The sequence below is a fragment of the Sabethes cyaneus genome, chromosome 2 (genome assembly GCF_943734655.1).
Source record: "Sabethes cyaneus chromosome 2, idSabCyanKW18_F2, whole genome shotgun sequence".
Lineage (NCBI taxonomy): Eukaryota > Metazoa > Arthropoda > Insecta > Diptera > Culicidae > Sabethes > Sabethes cyaneus.
Genome location: NC_071354.1, coordinates 217253759 through 217269016, shown reverse-complemented (window position 1 = coordinate 217269016; position 15258 = coordinate 217253759). Strand labels below are relative to the sequence as shown.

The 15258-nt window shown below is 39.3% G+C and overlaps 2 protein-coding genes across 2 annotated transcripts; both read left to right on the top strand.

The window, feature by feature from the left end:
* The first annotated feature begins 1110 nt into the window (after window positions 1–1110).
* On the top strand, window positions 1111–3500 carry LOC128736650 (general odorant-binding protein 67-like). The gene is made up of 3 exons (XM_053831139.1): window positions 1111–1368; window positions 2965–3225; window positions 3291–3500. Exons 1-3 carry the CDS (start codon window positions 1111–1113, stop codon window positions 3498–3500), a joined length of 729 nt encoding a protein of 242 aa, XP_053687114.1.
* A 10897-nt stretch (window positions 3501–14397) lies between these two features.
* LOC128736649 (uncharacterized) lies at window positions 14398–15186 on the top strand. Its single transcript, XM_053831138.1, has 4 exons — window positions 14398–14457; window positions 14529–14645; window positions 14698–14952; window positions 15103–15186. The coding sequence occupies exons 1-4, from the start codon at window positions 14398–14400 to the stop codon at window positions 15184–15186; spliced, it is 516 nt and encodes a 171-aa protein (XP_053687113.1).
* Window positions 15187–15258: the final 72 nt, after the last annotated feature.

The window sequence follows — 15258 nt, the reverse complement described above, 5'->3', positions numbered from 1 at the left end:
TTTTTTTCAGATAGTGAAATAGATTTGGACAAGATTGTGGACCTTGTTTTGGACCTCATTTTTTATCATATTTTGGATTAGCTTCTAGACCTGGTGCCAGAGCGTCGTGACATTGTGGCGGCTTTGGCGAAGACCCGATTCATCCCATCTGGTTCTTCAAATCACCGGCTCCGGACTTCCGGTCTAAACATTAGATTTGAAGTTAGATTTGAATTGGGCTTCTAACTGGATACAAATTAAGACTTCAAATGGAACATGGAATTGAACTTGAAACAGGACTTGAAAAGCAAACTCCAGGCGCTACTTTCCATGTATGGAGTTTCACACATCGGTATAAGCATCCCTTTAAAACTCCCGCTCTTATTTCTTCATGCACTGCCACCAATTTTTGCGAGTGTACAGTCGTCGCTCGTTGTTCGTCGTTGTAGCCCGGTCTGCTGATACCGATTACTCACGACCGCTCGTACTCCCGCCCCTGATTCTACTCAGGGCGATGAAGAAGAAGCAGAAGAAGAAGAAAAACTAATGCAAAATTTGTATCCCAGTGCGCCACTAGCCTCACGGGCAGCTGATTACCCGCGAGTTTTTAGACTCGGAAATAAGCTATGCAGGAAGACGAAGAGAGGATATGCGTGCGCGAGTGTGTCGGTAGCAGAACTTCTGCACGTAGCACCGGTGGCTGTTTCTTTTACGCCTACGTGTGCGGCGTAAGCGTTGAATGCTATGTTTCTCATACTCTTTCGCGTGTGAGTAGGCATGGTTGACTTCTTGCTCGATTGCTCGATTTTGACTAAAACAATAAATTTGAACGACGATCACGCAATTTTTTCATAAGAAAGGGGTGACAACAAGCTTTTTTTACTAAACTATATGATCAATGATACTCATCCAGAGTAGGAGTATATAATTACACGGAAACAAAAACAATCTACCACAGCAACAGTATATTAGCCAGGTGTAATTGTTTCAATACCCGACAATAAAAAGATAGTTATCGACAAACATACTCACGGATGCCACTATTTAGAACAGTTATAAAAAAGAGCAGTGAAATGTCGAACGTGTTAGTTTCATTTCAACAGACAGAATAGCTTGTCAAAGGGTGTCAGAATGTTCTCCTGTTTCGTTGATGCTTTATTGATGTGCATCCTGGGGCTGATTATTTTCACAGTCCATCCCTCCCAGGCAGGCGATGTTTTCGATGACACCAGCATAACCGGCGCCAGCAAAGAAACGTGCTACAACCACGAAGAGTTTCCGAATCCAAACGAGTGCTGCACCCGCCCGCAGTGGGTCAACCGGTACATGCTGAGAACGCGCCGTTTCTTCACGTCCGAAGTGGACAACTATCGGGAAGATAAGTCTTCGGTGAGTACTAGGGCTGTCGGTATTGGGCGCTTTTGGTGAAAACCGGTATTTCGGTATTGGCGTAGAAAATACCGGTAATACCGGTAAAATACCGGTATTGGCAAATTATTCGAAATCAATAGAAATGTCGAAGTTTTTCAGTAAATATTTTTATTTTGAAACTTTAGCTTCAGTATTATTGCTTAGCAAAGTAGAATTTAAGCAGATATAATACTCTTAGCGATTTAATTTCCTTACTAGAACGAGTCTTATAGCCAACACTTCCAACAATTAAAAAAACTTCCGCTTTCATCGATGTCTGGCGAACAGCTCTTAGAACATCAGGAATTTTCCTTTCATTTCTTCAAATTTATAGTAGGGCAACCCGCCTTTAATTATTTACAAAATATCTTGTATTGTTGCTTCCAACATAATTAATGCCCCGGTCTCCTACAGCCTCTCAACAACTTTTCCTCCATCCCCAAACCGGAACTCCTGCATAACGTCATCCTCTTCATCATCGTTCACTAATACCTTCTTTTCTCTGTTATCAATATCACTATTCGAAGATAGTGGAATCCAAATTTCAGCTTCTTGTTTAATCAAATTATCACTCAAAAGACTTTAAAAATATTCCAAATTCTTTTCTGGCAGATCCTTTGATGGCAAGAATGCTCAAAAATCGCAAAAATCCCCGTATCCTGATCAGAGTCCGGTATCGTCGAAACAAATAAAAGAAGCTAACTTTTCCTTAACTTCGCTTCATACATGAAGCGACTTGTTTCATTTGTTGAACAGAACATTTCAAGTAAGCTTCAGCTGAAGCTACTGACTGTGTCAAATGACGACGATTGACAGTCAGGCACGATTTGTCGATGTTGAGTAGATTAATCATAATATGCGTTAAATTGTAGGATTGCATTCAAAGTCTAGACCTTTTTCTAAATATTTGATAGAGAAATGCAAATGAAAATGATGAAAACCGGTCGTCATGATGAAGTGAAAATCGTTTCAATGACGCTGATTGAAGCCAGTTTTGAAACGAAGCGGTGCTACTTCAGTTCAAACTAAAGCTTCATTACTTCATTGTTGAATAACTATTTACTATAGTAAGTGACGTTTTTGGGCTCTGTTCTTGTTTCCTAAATTCGTTATTTGAGAGCTTCGAATAATTTGGTGGCTTTTGAATATCAAGTTGTTTAAAAATAAATTGAAACGCGACGTCTGGCTCACACAATGAAACATTTTTACAGCAAAGTTACTCTACTGTGCCTTAAATGGGTTCAAGAGCTATAATTATTTGACCCACAATTTCACTCTCTCCATTGTTAGTAGTCGAAGAATCTCGTCGGCATTAATACCAAGTTGTGTTTCTAAGATTTTTATAATCTTTTATCAAATTTAGTCCTTTTTCGAATAAGGAATTGGAAAAAACAAGCAGATTAGAAAATACCGGAAATACCGGTTTTTTGCCCTTCCAAAACCGGTATTTCGGTATCCAAAAATTGGCCGGTATTACCGGTTTCGGTACTACCGGTACTACCGGTTAGACAGCCCTAGTGAGTACCTATTGGGACAAGGCAAAAATTTTGTTGATTTCGATTCTGATTTTTACAGTGTACAGCCAAAGGTGGAATGTATAAAATAGTGGTTACTTTGGTTGATGATCGAGTAAATGATGTCCGTTTGTTTAAACCGCGACAGTTGGGAAATGGTGAAAATCCTCAGTGGGAAAAAATGATCGTAGACGTACTAAAGCTCTGCAAGAACAAGATAACAGCCGTTATTGGACGTCAAATTGGGGATGATGACACCAAGCAAATGTGTCAACTGCAGAGTGATATTTTTGAGGATTGTTTAAATGGGCAGATGTTTCTGGTAAAGGTTTCCAACTAGTTTGTTCGCTACCTCTATTCGTGATATTGTGATTTGGAAAATTCTAGCGTTGCCCTTCGAATTCGTGGTATGAAAGTGAGGGATGTGGCATGGCGAAGGCGCATCTGATGCAAGGATGTCCCTACAAATCGCTCGCAGATGTAGTGTCGATAATGGAGACAGCCAGTGACGATACTAGCACGCAGGACGACGATGATGATTTTGAATCCATGGAAAATCTTCAGCAGGTTTCTACCATTAGTTCTGGTTACTATTAAGAGAAGTATCCTGGTAAAGACACTTGAATTTATCATGTTTCTTATTGTAACATCAATTGCTGAATAAATACAAGGCTTGTTGCATCAATCGTCAGTAATCGTGGTTAAATTTTGCTTATGAAAGAAAGACTAATATTGGATCCAGTAAATACGAATTACGTATTTTACTAATCATGCCAAAATCCTAGCACGAACCCTCGTTGGAAGTTTGTTTAGTAATATTTTTTAAAACGGTAGTTCTTTTACAACTGACGAAGGGACAGTAGAAGAACGTATTGAAATTTAGAACGAAGGAGAAAGAGCGAAAAGGTAAGACGAGGGGGGGGGGGGTTATTAGTAGCTACGCTTAACAAGTAGTCGTTGTGACTCCTACCTTTTGTCCAATGCTGGAAGGTGCATGGGTCGAACCAAGCTATAATCTGGGATTATAATCGGATTCGAATCCACAACACCCGCCAGGGCATGTGGCTCGCATGGTACTGATGTACCTTTGAAGCACAGTTGCGCTGTTTAGTGTAATTTCACAACATTATGCTTGCAACAAAAATAGCAATCAAAACGATTATAATTGAGCTTTTAGCAAATTGCAATAAATTTTGTCCATAAATTTATTATTGAACCTCTGATAACAGATTCAGTAGAGTATGAGTGAAACATGCAATAACTACTGTACACCTTTCCTGCATGAAAAGATGAAAAGTGAGCTCGTTTAGATTGAATATACCATTTATGAATCCAGAGAATCGGCTAATGCAATCAAACATTAGCAAGTTTTTCAATGGATGACATTAAAACAATTTATATAAATTGGCAGTGAAAGCTGGGACCTTAGTCTCATTTAGAGAGCTCAACTAAACTGTCAAACAAATTCGAAATGATTCCGCTGATCACCATTTTATTATGTACTCTGGAAATGGTTTCCATCGTTGCTCTCTGCAATGCCGCTGACGTCTTGGACGAGTCCAAAATGGAAATGTGCTACAACCATCGAGATCTTCCAAATCCAAGTGAGTGCTGCACCTGGCCACAATGGCTCTACCGGTATGTGATGGGACCGCGCCGTGTCTTCTTGTCCGAAGTAAAGGACAATCGTGAATTTCTATCATCGGTAAGTTCCGTGTTGTTGAAGACTAGAACATTTATTTAGATAGAATTTTTACAGTGCAATGTGATATGTGGAATGTATGACATAAATGTTGCTCTTATCGAAGGCCAAGTTGTTAATGTCCATTTGACAAATCCTCAAGAGTATGGAAATGGGGAAGATCCAAACTGGCAAAGTCTCATAGCAGATGAGCTGAAGCTTTGCAGGGCCAAAATAACAGCTTTCATTGGACGACAGGTTCACAATGATGATGAAACAATAAAAATGTGCCAACATCTGAGCAATATCTTTGAAAATTGCTTGAATACGCAGATGTTTTTGGTAGTTAGTTTTATGTTAGCTTCAATGAATAAGTAGTTAAGAAAGCGATTCGGAAATTTCAGCGCTGCCCAGCGGATTCGTGGTATAACAGTGAAGAATGCGACATGGCGAAGGAACATTTGAGAAAAGGATGTCCATATAAATCACTCGGAGATGTAACCATACAATTATTTGCTAGTGATGACATCCCGCGACGCAACGCTACCGAATCCACGAATCTTCTGCAGGAGTCAGATACCTTACCAACTTTTAGTACCGATTAGTCTTGTGAACAATAATCAAAAGATAATTCTAGTATATTGCAGAATAATAAAACAATTTCTTTCAATCCAGCTTTGCCAATTAATATGCTTATAGTTTTTCCTTTTTATTTCCTGATTTTCATCTTTTTTTCTTCCGTTTACCTTTTCTGTAATCAGTTTTTTCCTGTTTCTCTTTTTTCATTTTCCGTAACACTATTTCAATTGAACTCTTTTTTCCCGTTTTCCTCGTTTCCTCTGTCCCTTTTAGATTCTTTTTTGCCATTTTCGTTACGTTCTCTTTTTTGTTACGTATTCCTATTTTGGTCTCGTTTTCCTCCCTTTTCTCTCTCGTTTTTCTTTTTTCCGCTGTTTACTCCTTCTCTGTTCCTTTTCTCTCCTTTTCCAGCGTCATGATTATTCTCTGTTCTGTTATTTCGTCATTTCACTTTCTTGTTTTCAGGCCCATTTTTCTGTTTCATTTGTACTCATTTTCTTTCTCACTTTCGTGATCATTTTTCTTTGATTTCTCTTCCGTTATCTTTTCGTTTCCGTTTTTCTTTTCTTATTTTTCGATTACATTTTCCCATTATTTGTCCCATCTTTCTCCTTTTATAGCGCGTTTGACCTCTTTTCCCCGTTTTTATCATTTCCTTTATCTTTTTTCTCTCTCACAAAAGTTTTTTTCTCCTTTTGGTCTTTCTTATTTTCCGTATTCCCTTCCTTCATTTCCTTCTTTTTCTATATTCCAATATTGTCTATTTTTCGTCATTTTTCTTTTGTGTTGCATCGTTTTCAGGCCCGTTTTTGCTCTTTCGCAGTCCCATTTCCCGTTCCATTCCAACTTTTTTTGGTCCCGGAGTTCGTCTCCTATTGCTCTCAAACTCCTTTTCTACCCTGTTTTTCATTTTCGTCTATTCTATTCTTTCTCTTTTTCTGTTCTCGTTTCTCCATTATCCTGCTCCCGTATTTTCTCCTTATCCTTTCCTGCTTTGCTATCCCGCATTTTATCCTTTTCTGTGCAATATGTCCTCATTTTAATACTCGTTTTCATCGTTGTCGATATCGTTTTTCTTTCTTTTCTTACATTTGTCTTCTTATGTCTCCCGTTTTCTTCCTCACTTTTTTACCGTTTTTATTGGACGAATTGAGCATTGTCTGTGTGTGTATGTATGTATGTGTGTATGTGTGCGATGCTTCATTTTATATCGCCTGTTTTAAAGTTGATCGGTGAAAACGGTGAGAAACTAGACATGAAATTAGCATTGAATTTTAACTTGAAATTGAGTTTAAATTTGGTTTGAAATTAAACTCGAAACTTAATTTACATTAATTATTGGCCTTGTAACTGAAACTATTTTTTACTACTATCTTACTTATTGTAAAAATAGTGACCGAATAAATCAAAAACTGCGAACTTTTGGGCTGCAGAAATTACATTTACATTACGTTAAATTTTACTGAGAAGGTGAGGCACTTTACTTCGGTGTGCCGCAGTCTGGGCACGTCCCGCACGTCACTGATTTTTGTAATATTGTGGATGGACCTGAGACAAGAATATACTTAATTACTAAGATTCTAAACAATTCTAAGATTGCAAACGATTTTAATCGTAAAAGTGTGTCATATTATTATTACAAAATCTTTTGGGGTTTAGCTAGCAGAAAGCCCTTGAATATTTTTGAATTAGCTAAAAGTTATTATTTAAAAACTATGTCAAGTAGCCTTTTAAACTTACGAAAAATCCTATAATATGAACAAGCGATCAGAAAATCTATATGAAACAGGATTACGTAGTCAAAAAAGACAGAATAGACAAAGGGATTAGACAAATTTAGCACAAGAGTGTAACCAAATTAACTAACGAACTAACAAACTGGCACGAAATTTAACAAATTGACTATAAAAATTCAAATTATGATTATAGTTTGGTTAATAATTTGGATAATAATTTCACAAGGAAACACAGTAGAGTAATATGGGCAATTAAAATTCCTTAAGCAAATCAGTGGGTTGCAAAAGTAATAATGTTTTGTGCATTAAAATTTGGATACAAAGTGTGTTTGTTGTCGAAATTACATATTTATGTTTTTATAAAGTAATTCAGGAACACATCAATTGGTCGGTGTTAAGTCAGACCGGCCCAGGGGACAAATATGTATCTAATTTCGAGAAAAACGAAGTCAAAGTTTGCTACTGTGTGTTGTTTAAAGTTGTCAACCGTTCGAAATTAGTTCATATTTCTGGTTTTTTATAATATTTATTTAGTCAGATTAGAGTAAAACGTAATTTATAAAGTGCTTGGTCGTTTACTGTCATTAACTTAATTTTTTTTAAATTTTGCGACTTGGTCCGGTCTGATTTAACACCAACTAACCGCAATTTCGCTTATGCGACACAAAAAAGAAATATGCGCCTGTTTGTTATGCAACTTGTTGAGCCGTCCGCAGTGCCTACTTGTTGGCTTATGAAATGGTTGCCAGAATACGCGAGCAGTGCAACGCAACGGAAAACATCGTTTACCTATCTCGTTATCCGCAAATGCTGCTGGGCCAGATTCTATGTTTTGGAGTCAAACCAAAATTTTTGGTATAAAAATTCCTATGGTATGACGCTTGTTCATGACACGCGACTGTTCCTAGCGGTTTTGGCTTAAGAAATGGCATTTTATCCCAGTATTATGGTTTTCAAAAGCAGTTTTAGGCTCAAAATAAAAATAAAAGCCAAAGATGGTAAATTTCTTCCCAGTAAGATAATATTTTTGCAGATGAGTCCAAATTTAACATCTTTGGTTCAGATGGTCGTCGTTTTGTATGGCGAAAGCCAAACGAAGAACTAAACGTATAAAATCTGAAAGCAATGGTTAAGCACGGCAGTGATGGAGGGATCGTAAGGGGGTGGATTTCTGCTAAAGGTGTTGGCAATTTAATCTTCATCGTTGGCATAATGGATCAAAATGTCTATTTCGACATTTAAAAGCAAAATTTGAAGCCAAGTGCCAACAAAATGGGACTTACGACTTAGTCAAAGGTTCAAATTGTACTACGACAATGACCCAAAGCACAAACCACTTAAGGCACGCCCATGGTTACTTTACAACTGCTCAAAAGTTATTGATATTCCACCACAATCTCCAGTTGTCAATCCCATTGAAGACCTTTGGGAATATCTCGACAAAAAAGTTAGAAACCATCAGATTTCTAAAGCCAAGTGTCCACTATAGAGTTATTTTGGTAGAGCAAAAAGCGTAGAGCGTAGAGACTCTACCAGCTGTGTGTACACTATAAGGCATCTCTACCACTTTACCACTCTACCTAGAGAAGTCGTAGAGAAATTCTACGTAGAGCTCTACCACGCACTCTACGGAGTGTGTCCACTGGGGAAACTGTAGAGCGTAGAGTTCAACTAAACACTATGTCAACATAGCGTTTGGTAGAGCTCTACGCTCTATCTAACCTGCTAGATAGAGCTGTAGAGAACAATTTCGCTTTTGAACCGATTTCGCAACATGACGCCATATTTTTCTGATGCAACTGCTGCGAACAAATTGTGTACCTACGTATATACAGCAAAGTGTGCGTAAGATAAATGTCAGAAATGCAGCACATTCACAGGCCAAATGGAAATTCAAGTGAATATTTTATATTTAAGTGAAATTATATAAGGTAGCTTTTTATTATCCAGGAAAGTAATTTTGCATTATGATAGGCCGTTTTTTGGTAATAATTGACAGGTAGGGTGGTTGTAATTTACACAATGATCGCAAAACTAAGCAAAACATGACAGGACGCAAGGGGTTTCCAGTAAGGCGTATAAGTGCGTAGTAATCAGAGATTACTTTTGTAATCATTTTCGAATTAATTGGGTAATCAATGGTAATCAGTAGAATAATCAATGATAATCTTAAGTAATCATTGGTAATCATGATTAATTTATAGCACAGACAAACAGACATAACTCTTGGAAGAAAAATCAACAAAAATTATCGTACCTCACATTTAGCCTGAACACTAGCACCATCTATGATCGACATTCCCAAATATCAAATAGCAATATGGGTGTCTCTCGAAGTAGCAAGTATTTTTTATGGGGAATTCCCCTTCTTTCGTCAAAAAGCGCCACTTTGACCAAAACGGAGACATTCCCAACTAAGCCCAAATTTGAAATGACGGTTTTATCGGTACGATGAATGGAAAACGAGTGTTATGTCTGTTTATCTGTGTTTATAGTAATCACAAGAGATTGATTATTGGTAATCAGAGATAATCAGTAAAGTAATCAAAAGTAACTTTTTTCAAAGGTACGTAGTAATCATTGCTGTTGGAAACCCCTTGACAGGACGTCATGCTTTCGTAGCATGGGCTCTATTCTCAGTCACCTTACTGGTCGACTGCTGGACTGCTCGATTGCTCATCTGGTCGACTAGGCTGCTCGGCTGGATTGGTCGACTAGACTGCTCGATTTGATTGCTCGACAGGACTGCTCAACTGAACTGCTCAACTGGACTGTTGAATTCGACTGCTCGATTGGACTGATCGACTTGACTGCCCGGCTGAACTGGTCGATTGAACTGCTTGACTGATGGACTGTCCAACAACACTGCTCGACTCGACTGCTCGATTTAACTTCTTAACTAGGCTACTCGATTAAACTTCTCGACTGGACTACTCGACTTAACTGCACGACTGGACAGCTTGATTCAACTGCTGGACTGAACTGGTCGATTACACTGCTTAGTTGGACTGTTCGATTCGGCTGCTCGATTGGACAGCTTGATTCAACTGCTCTATTCAACTGCTCGACTGGACTACTCGACTCAACTGCTCGACTGGACTACTCGACCCAACTGTTCGACTGAATCTCGATTCAACTGCTCGATTCGACTATTCGAATCGGCTACTCGACTCAATTGCTCGACCCGACTGCTCGATTCAACTTCTCGACTAGACTACTCGATGTAACTGCTCGACTCAACTGCTCGACTGGACTACTTGACTGAACAGCTTGATTCAACTGGTCGACTCGACTGCTCGCCTCATTTGCTTGACTCGACTGCTTGATTCGACTGCTTGACTCGCCTGCTCGACTGGATTGCTCAACGCGACATCAAATCGGCTCATTTGAAACAGAAAAACTCGGTACCAGCTTTTAAAAAAGGTTTAACTGCAAAATGTAAACAAACCGAGTGAGGGTTCTTTTCGCTATGCTAGTCCAGCAGAAAATAACTCTCACTCGGTTTGTTTACATTTTGTAGTTGCGCCGGTTGGGTAGTCGTGCTAAAAACCCGCGCAAAATAGACTTCAGTGTATCCCGGTTTTTGTAAAAATGAGAACCACCCTACTAGGCATAACAAAACTAACGAAAAACGTATTTAAAATAAATTAGTTAATTATTAAAATTATTAAAAGTTTAGTTTTACAATTATTGCGAAAATTAGAACCACGCTAACCATCAATTACATCAAAAGAAAGGCCTTTCTGAATGAAAAATTTCTTTTCCGAATACTGAAAGGCCGTTTTCTTCTAATTTCGTAGAAGAATATAATTTTCAATTAAATTTCCATGTCCATTTCTATGAAAAATAAAGAAATGTTTGACATTCATCTTATATACACACTTCATATACGCGATTTGTTTCCGTCGGTTGCATCAGCAAAACATGGCGTCATATTGCGAAATAGTTTAAAAACCAAATCGTTCTCTACCGAGTTCTCTACCGAGTTCTCTACAGCTCTATCTTATCTAGCAGGTTAGATAAAGCGTAGAGTATATGTAGAGCTCTACCAAACACAAAACGAACGTGTATACACTTTAGAGTTTTTTGTAGTAGAGAACTCTCCTATAGAGTTGCTGCAGAGCTCTACCAGTGAGCTCTACAGGGTGTATACACTACTCTACCTAACTCTACGTGAGATTTTTCTCTAGCTCTACACGAAAAACTCTATAGTGGACACTTGGCTTAACAAAAACGATCTTAGACCGCACTTGATGGACGAATGGGACAAAATTATCACCGAATACACGAAAAAACACGTAGACTGCATTCAAAAACGACTAAAGACAGTTGCAATGAGCAAGGGATATCATATTAAATACTAATCCTTGAAATTAAGCCACATCTGCGAAATCAGAAGCAGAACTGTTACCTAATTCGAATCATGTACGAATATGAAATTGCGTGCATTTTTTCGTGCGCTAACTAACAATATATTTTTCAGATAAATAAAAGCCAGTTTCGTTGCCTAGGTGTTTTACCAAAAGTTATGAATATGTTGTTCTCGACAAGACTGCTGGGTGTCCTTTTTGTGTTTTTTCAAGCGTGCAAAGCAGACCAATTCGGTCAATTCGGCAGCTGGTCTAAAATGGTCTAAAAATCTGTTACGGATTGACACGTCTTGCTTCAGGGGTTATGTACATTGTCAACTTACTGCAGGGCATGCTTTTTAAGTGTAGTGATTTGCGAAGTGCACAGTAGGCCCAAATTTCCGCTTGAATGCGCCACGATACCTCCGCAATCCATGGTCACCACTCACCAGTAACCTAAAATACACGCTCATCTACCACTTCTACTTTGTTGCCGTCCGTGAAAGGCACGAGTTTATTTCCTTTGAGCCTCTTTCTTTCATGTATTTAATCTTCGACGCATTTTTAAGCCAATCCTCCAAGACTCCGCTTTCATTCTGACGTAGATTGCCTTCGTCGAACGATGTTGAACAGCGAGCACGATAAGCCGTCACCTTGTCTTAATCCTCGCCGCGTCTCCAAGGGGCTCGAGTGTGTCTCCGAGGTCCATACGAAACACATCATTTGATCCAACGTCGCTCTGATTAGTCGCGTCAGTCTCGACTGTATCGTATACTGCTTTGAAATCAATAAAGACGTGAAGAGGGGAACATTGCACTCTGCAAGATCCGTCGGATGGTAAAACTATGCTCCGTAGCAGCGCGAGCCCCCAAGAAGTCTGGTAACTTCCTTCGAAACCTTGTGCTATCGGTGACAAGAGGCGTAAAAGGCTCTGGGAAAGTTCCTTGTAGGCGGCGTTTATTGGCGTTATACCGCGATAGTTGTAGCAGTCAAACCGATCACCGTTTTTGTAGATGGAACAAACCACTCCTTCCATACATTCTTTCGGGAACTTTTCCTCCTTCCAAATCTTGGAAATAATTTAGTGATAGCCGCTGCCAGTATTTCTTGGTCTTGTTTATAAAGCTCTACCGGTAGATGGTCCTTACATTCAGCTTTATTGGAACATATACTCTGAATGTTTTTTCCGGTTTTCAAATTCCAATGGAGAAAATCTCTGGATGAGTCCAGCAGAATTCTGGATGGTGCCTGGTCCTCCAGGCACCCTCTCTAGCTACGCCAATGCTGAGCGAGGCCCGTTGGTCGGATACTGGTAAACGCAAGATATCGTCCGGACAAATCTTGCTTTACTCTGGCCTACGAGGTGAAAGAGTTGAGTTGGATTTCTGCTGAGCCCTTGCAGTCCGGACGAAGTGGAAACCGATAAACGAAAGAATATTCGCTAAGAAACGCTTGCGCGTCGCACATGTCCGTCGACAGGAGGAGAAAGTTGGGTGTAGTTACGATGTTCGCCGATTGGAGAAAAGGGCCTTTGCCAAACAACTTGAATCCTGAGTTTCGAAGTTGCCACCTGGTAGAACCGTCTGAGAACAATGGATCGCAATCAAGAACGCCTTCATCATGACCAGTGATGAAACTTTCGACAAAATGCGTAGCGGGCGGAGGGAGTGGATTTCGGATGAAACTTGGAGGATGATCGACGAGCGGAAAGAGGCGAAAGCCGGCATTGCGCGAGCGCGAACCAGAGCAGCAAAGACAACGATACGCCGAATTGGAGAGAGCTGTTAAACGAGCTTGTAGGCAGTACAAGAGAGCCTAGAAAAACTCCCTAGCCGACGAAAGAGAAACCGCCACCGCCAATAGTGTTATCCGTTTGTTGTTTGTTTGTGGATGTAGTAGTAAACATGCCATTAGAACGATAGCTGATCATCCAAGATAACACCGAGATCCTCCACTTGGTCGACACATCGGATTTCTGTACCACAGAACTTATATTTAGTTATTAACAACAGGTTCTTGAATACGGGCGAAAGAAAACTAATGGTGCATTTTTATGCTCCATATCATTGAAGTACAACAGGAAGATTAACGGTCCCAAATGACTACCTTGTGGAGTCCTAGACGAGGCCGGAAAGGCATTTGATTGAACATCTGCCACTGTCACAATCCGTTTGCGACTTACGAGGTAGAAACGAAACCAACGCAGCCGCTGATGCCAAGTCTTTTCAATTTAGCAATCGCAATAGCATGATTGATTTACGGCTGTGAGATCTACGAAAAAATTAGGAATACCTGCTTATTCACTCGCAATTTTGAAGGAGAATAGTCAATGAGTTGGATTAGATTTCGAAAGTATGGAGGATTTTGAAATGGAAATTTTAAAGAACTCGTGTGAAAATAGGCCCAACAGGATAGGAATTCCATGTTATTGAGGATACTGAATGACCAATTATTTTATGATTTCAATTTTCAAATACATTTAAACTGAATTGTGTCACAACAATTTTTACAATCATATCACGAGTTAAACTTGAAGTTTGCAGAACATGGTGACCATATAGGAGACGCATTTGCAAAATATTAATGAAACCTCTCGCTATGAACATGTTTTAGTAGATATTCATTTTCACCTAGCAAACGGTATTGACCCATAAAATGCATTGCTGGTTGCAAACAATAGCTTTGTCATATCATGATTTGACAGCCTCAATTGAGCCGAACACAATACCACCTACAAGTTAGCTCGTAACCAGCCATATGCTTCATTATCTGTTTACTAACAAAATAATCATTTCGATAAAAAATAAAAACTCTTAAATTACTCCATTCATGTGAGGTGCCCAAAAACCAAACAAACTGAAATAACTAAAATACCTAGTTTTCATTCATTGCCACATCATTCCATCACGACAGTTCGGTACAGTTTGACGAAAGTCTAGTTCGGAGGTGTGTCTTCTGCTGCTGCCGCCATTTGCGTAGTCATAAATCATTACTTTAACATGTTTGGTGATCATTTTGAGACGCTGGCAGCGGTTTTGCGAATTAAACACTTTCCCAAAACAAAGTCACCATTATCTCAAACTAGCACCGCTTTCTGCATTGTGCTGTTGTGGTCGCTAATCATATTTGACCGTCCGCGTGGTAAGGTTATGGCCAACGGGACCGTCGCGCCAAGCGTCGTCGATTGCTCTCGTCCGCCGTTGAATGTGGTAAGTTGTTTTATCTTAGTTAAAGTTAAATGCTATGATTATTAGGTTTTTTGATTTCGATGGTCTTTCAGCATCCGAAAAATTGTTGCCTAATGCCTCCTCTGTTGGATGACGTGCTGCTGCAAGGTTGTAAGGATATTCATGGTCCGGAGGACCTAAAGCGAGGTGTTATACACGAGAAGGGCAATGTAAGCTTTTGAAATTTTTTTTAAACATTTATGAAACATTTTTTTATGTTAGTGTTATATGGAATGTGCAATGAATGCCACCGGGTTACTAGTTAATGGTGTTCTGGATCAAGCAAAAATTCTACAACTGATTGAGAGTCGAATTGGCAGTCAGCCTGCAATGCTTCAGGCATTTAGGAATGCGAGCATGATTTGCTTCCAGCGCGGACCACAGCGGATTGTAGTTCCCAGTAGCGGCAGTAAAAGCAAACATTGTAGTAGTACTGCGGCGGATTTCATTGGCTGTGTAAATATGCACATATTTAAGGTAAGTTTTACTCAAACTGGTGTTTAATCTGATCGTTTAAAACTGGTTCGTTCCGAAAGGCTAGCTCAAACAGCCGTTACATAGAGGTTCCTTTAATCAACTACAATTAAAAGCGCAAATGTGTTTATTTTACTCTCTCAATATTTACAGATCTGTTTGGATGAATACTGGATCAACAGCGTCAGCTGTAATATACTGCGGAAATTTATTCAGAATTGCCCTGTACCAACATAACAACACCGGTTCTACATAAACCTGTTTATTCATAAGTCATTTAAAATCAGTAGACAGTAGTTCATATCGCTA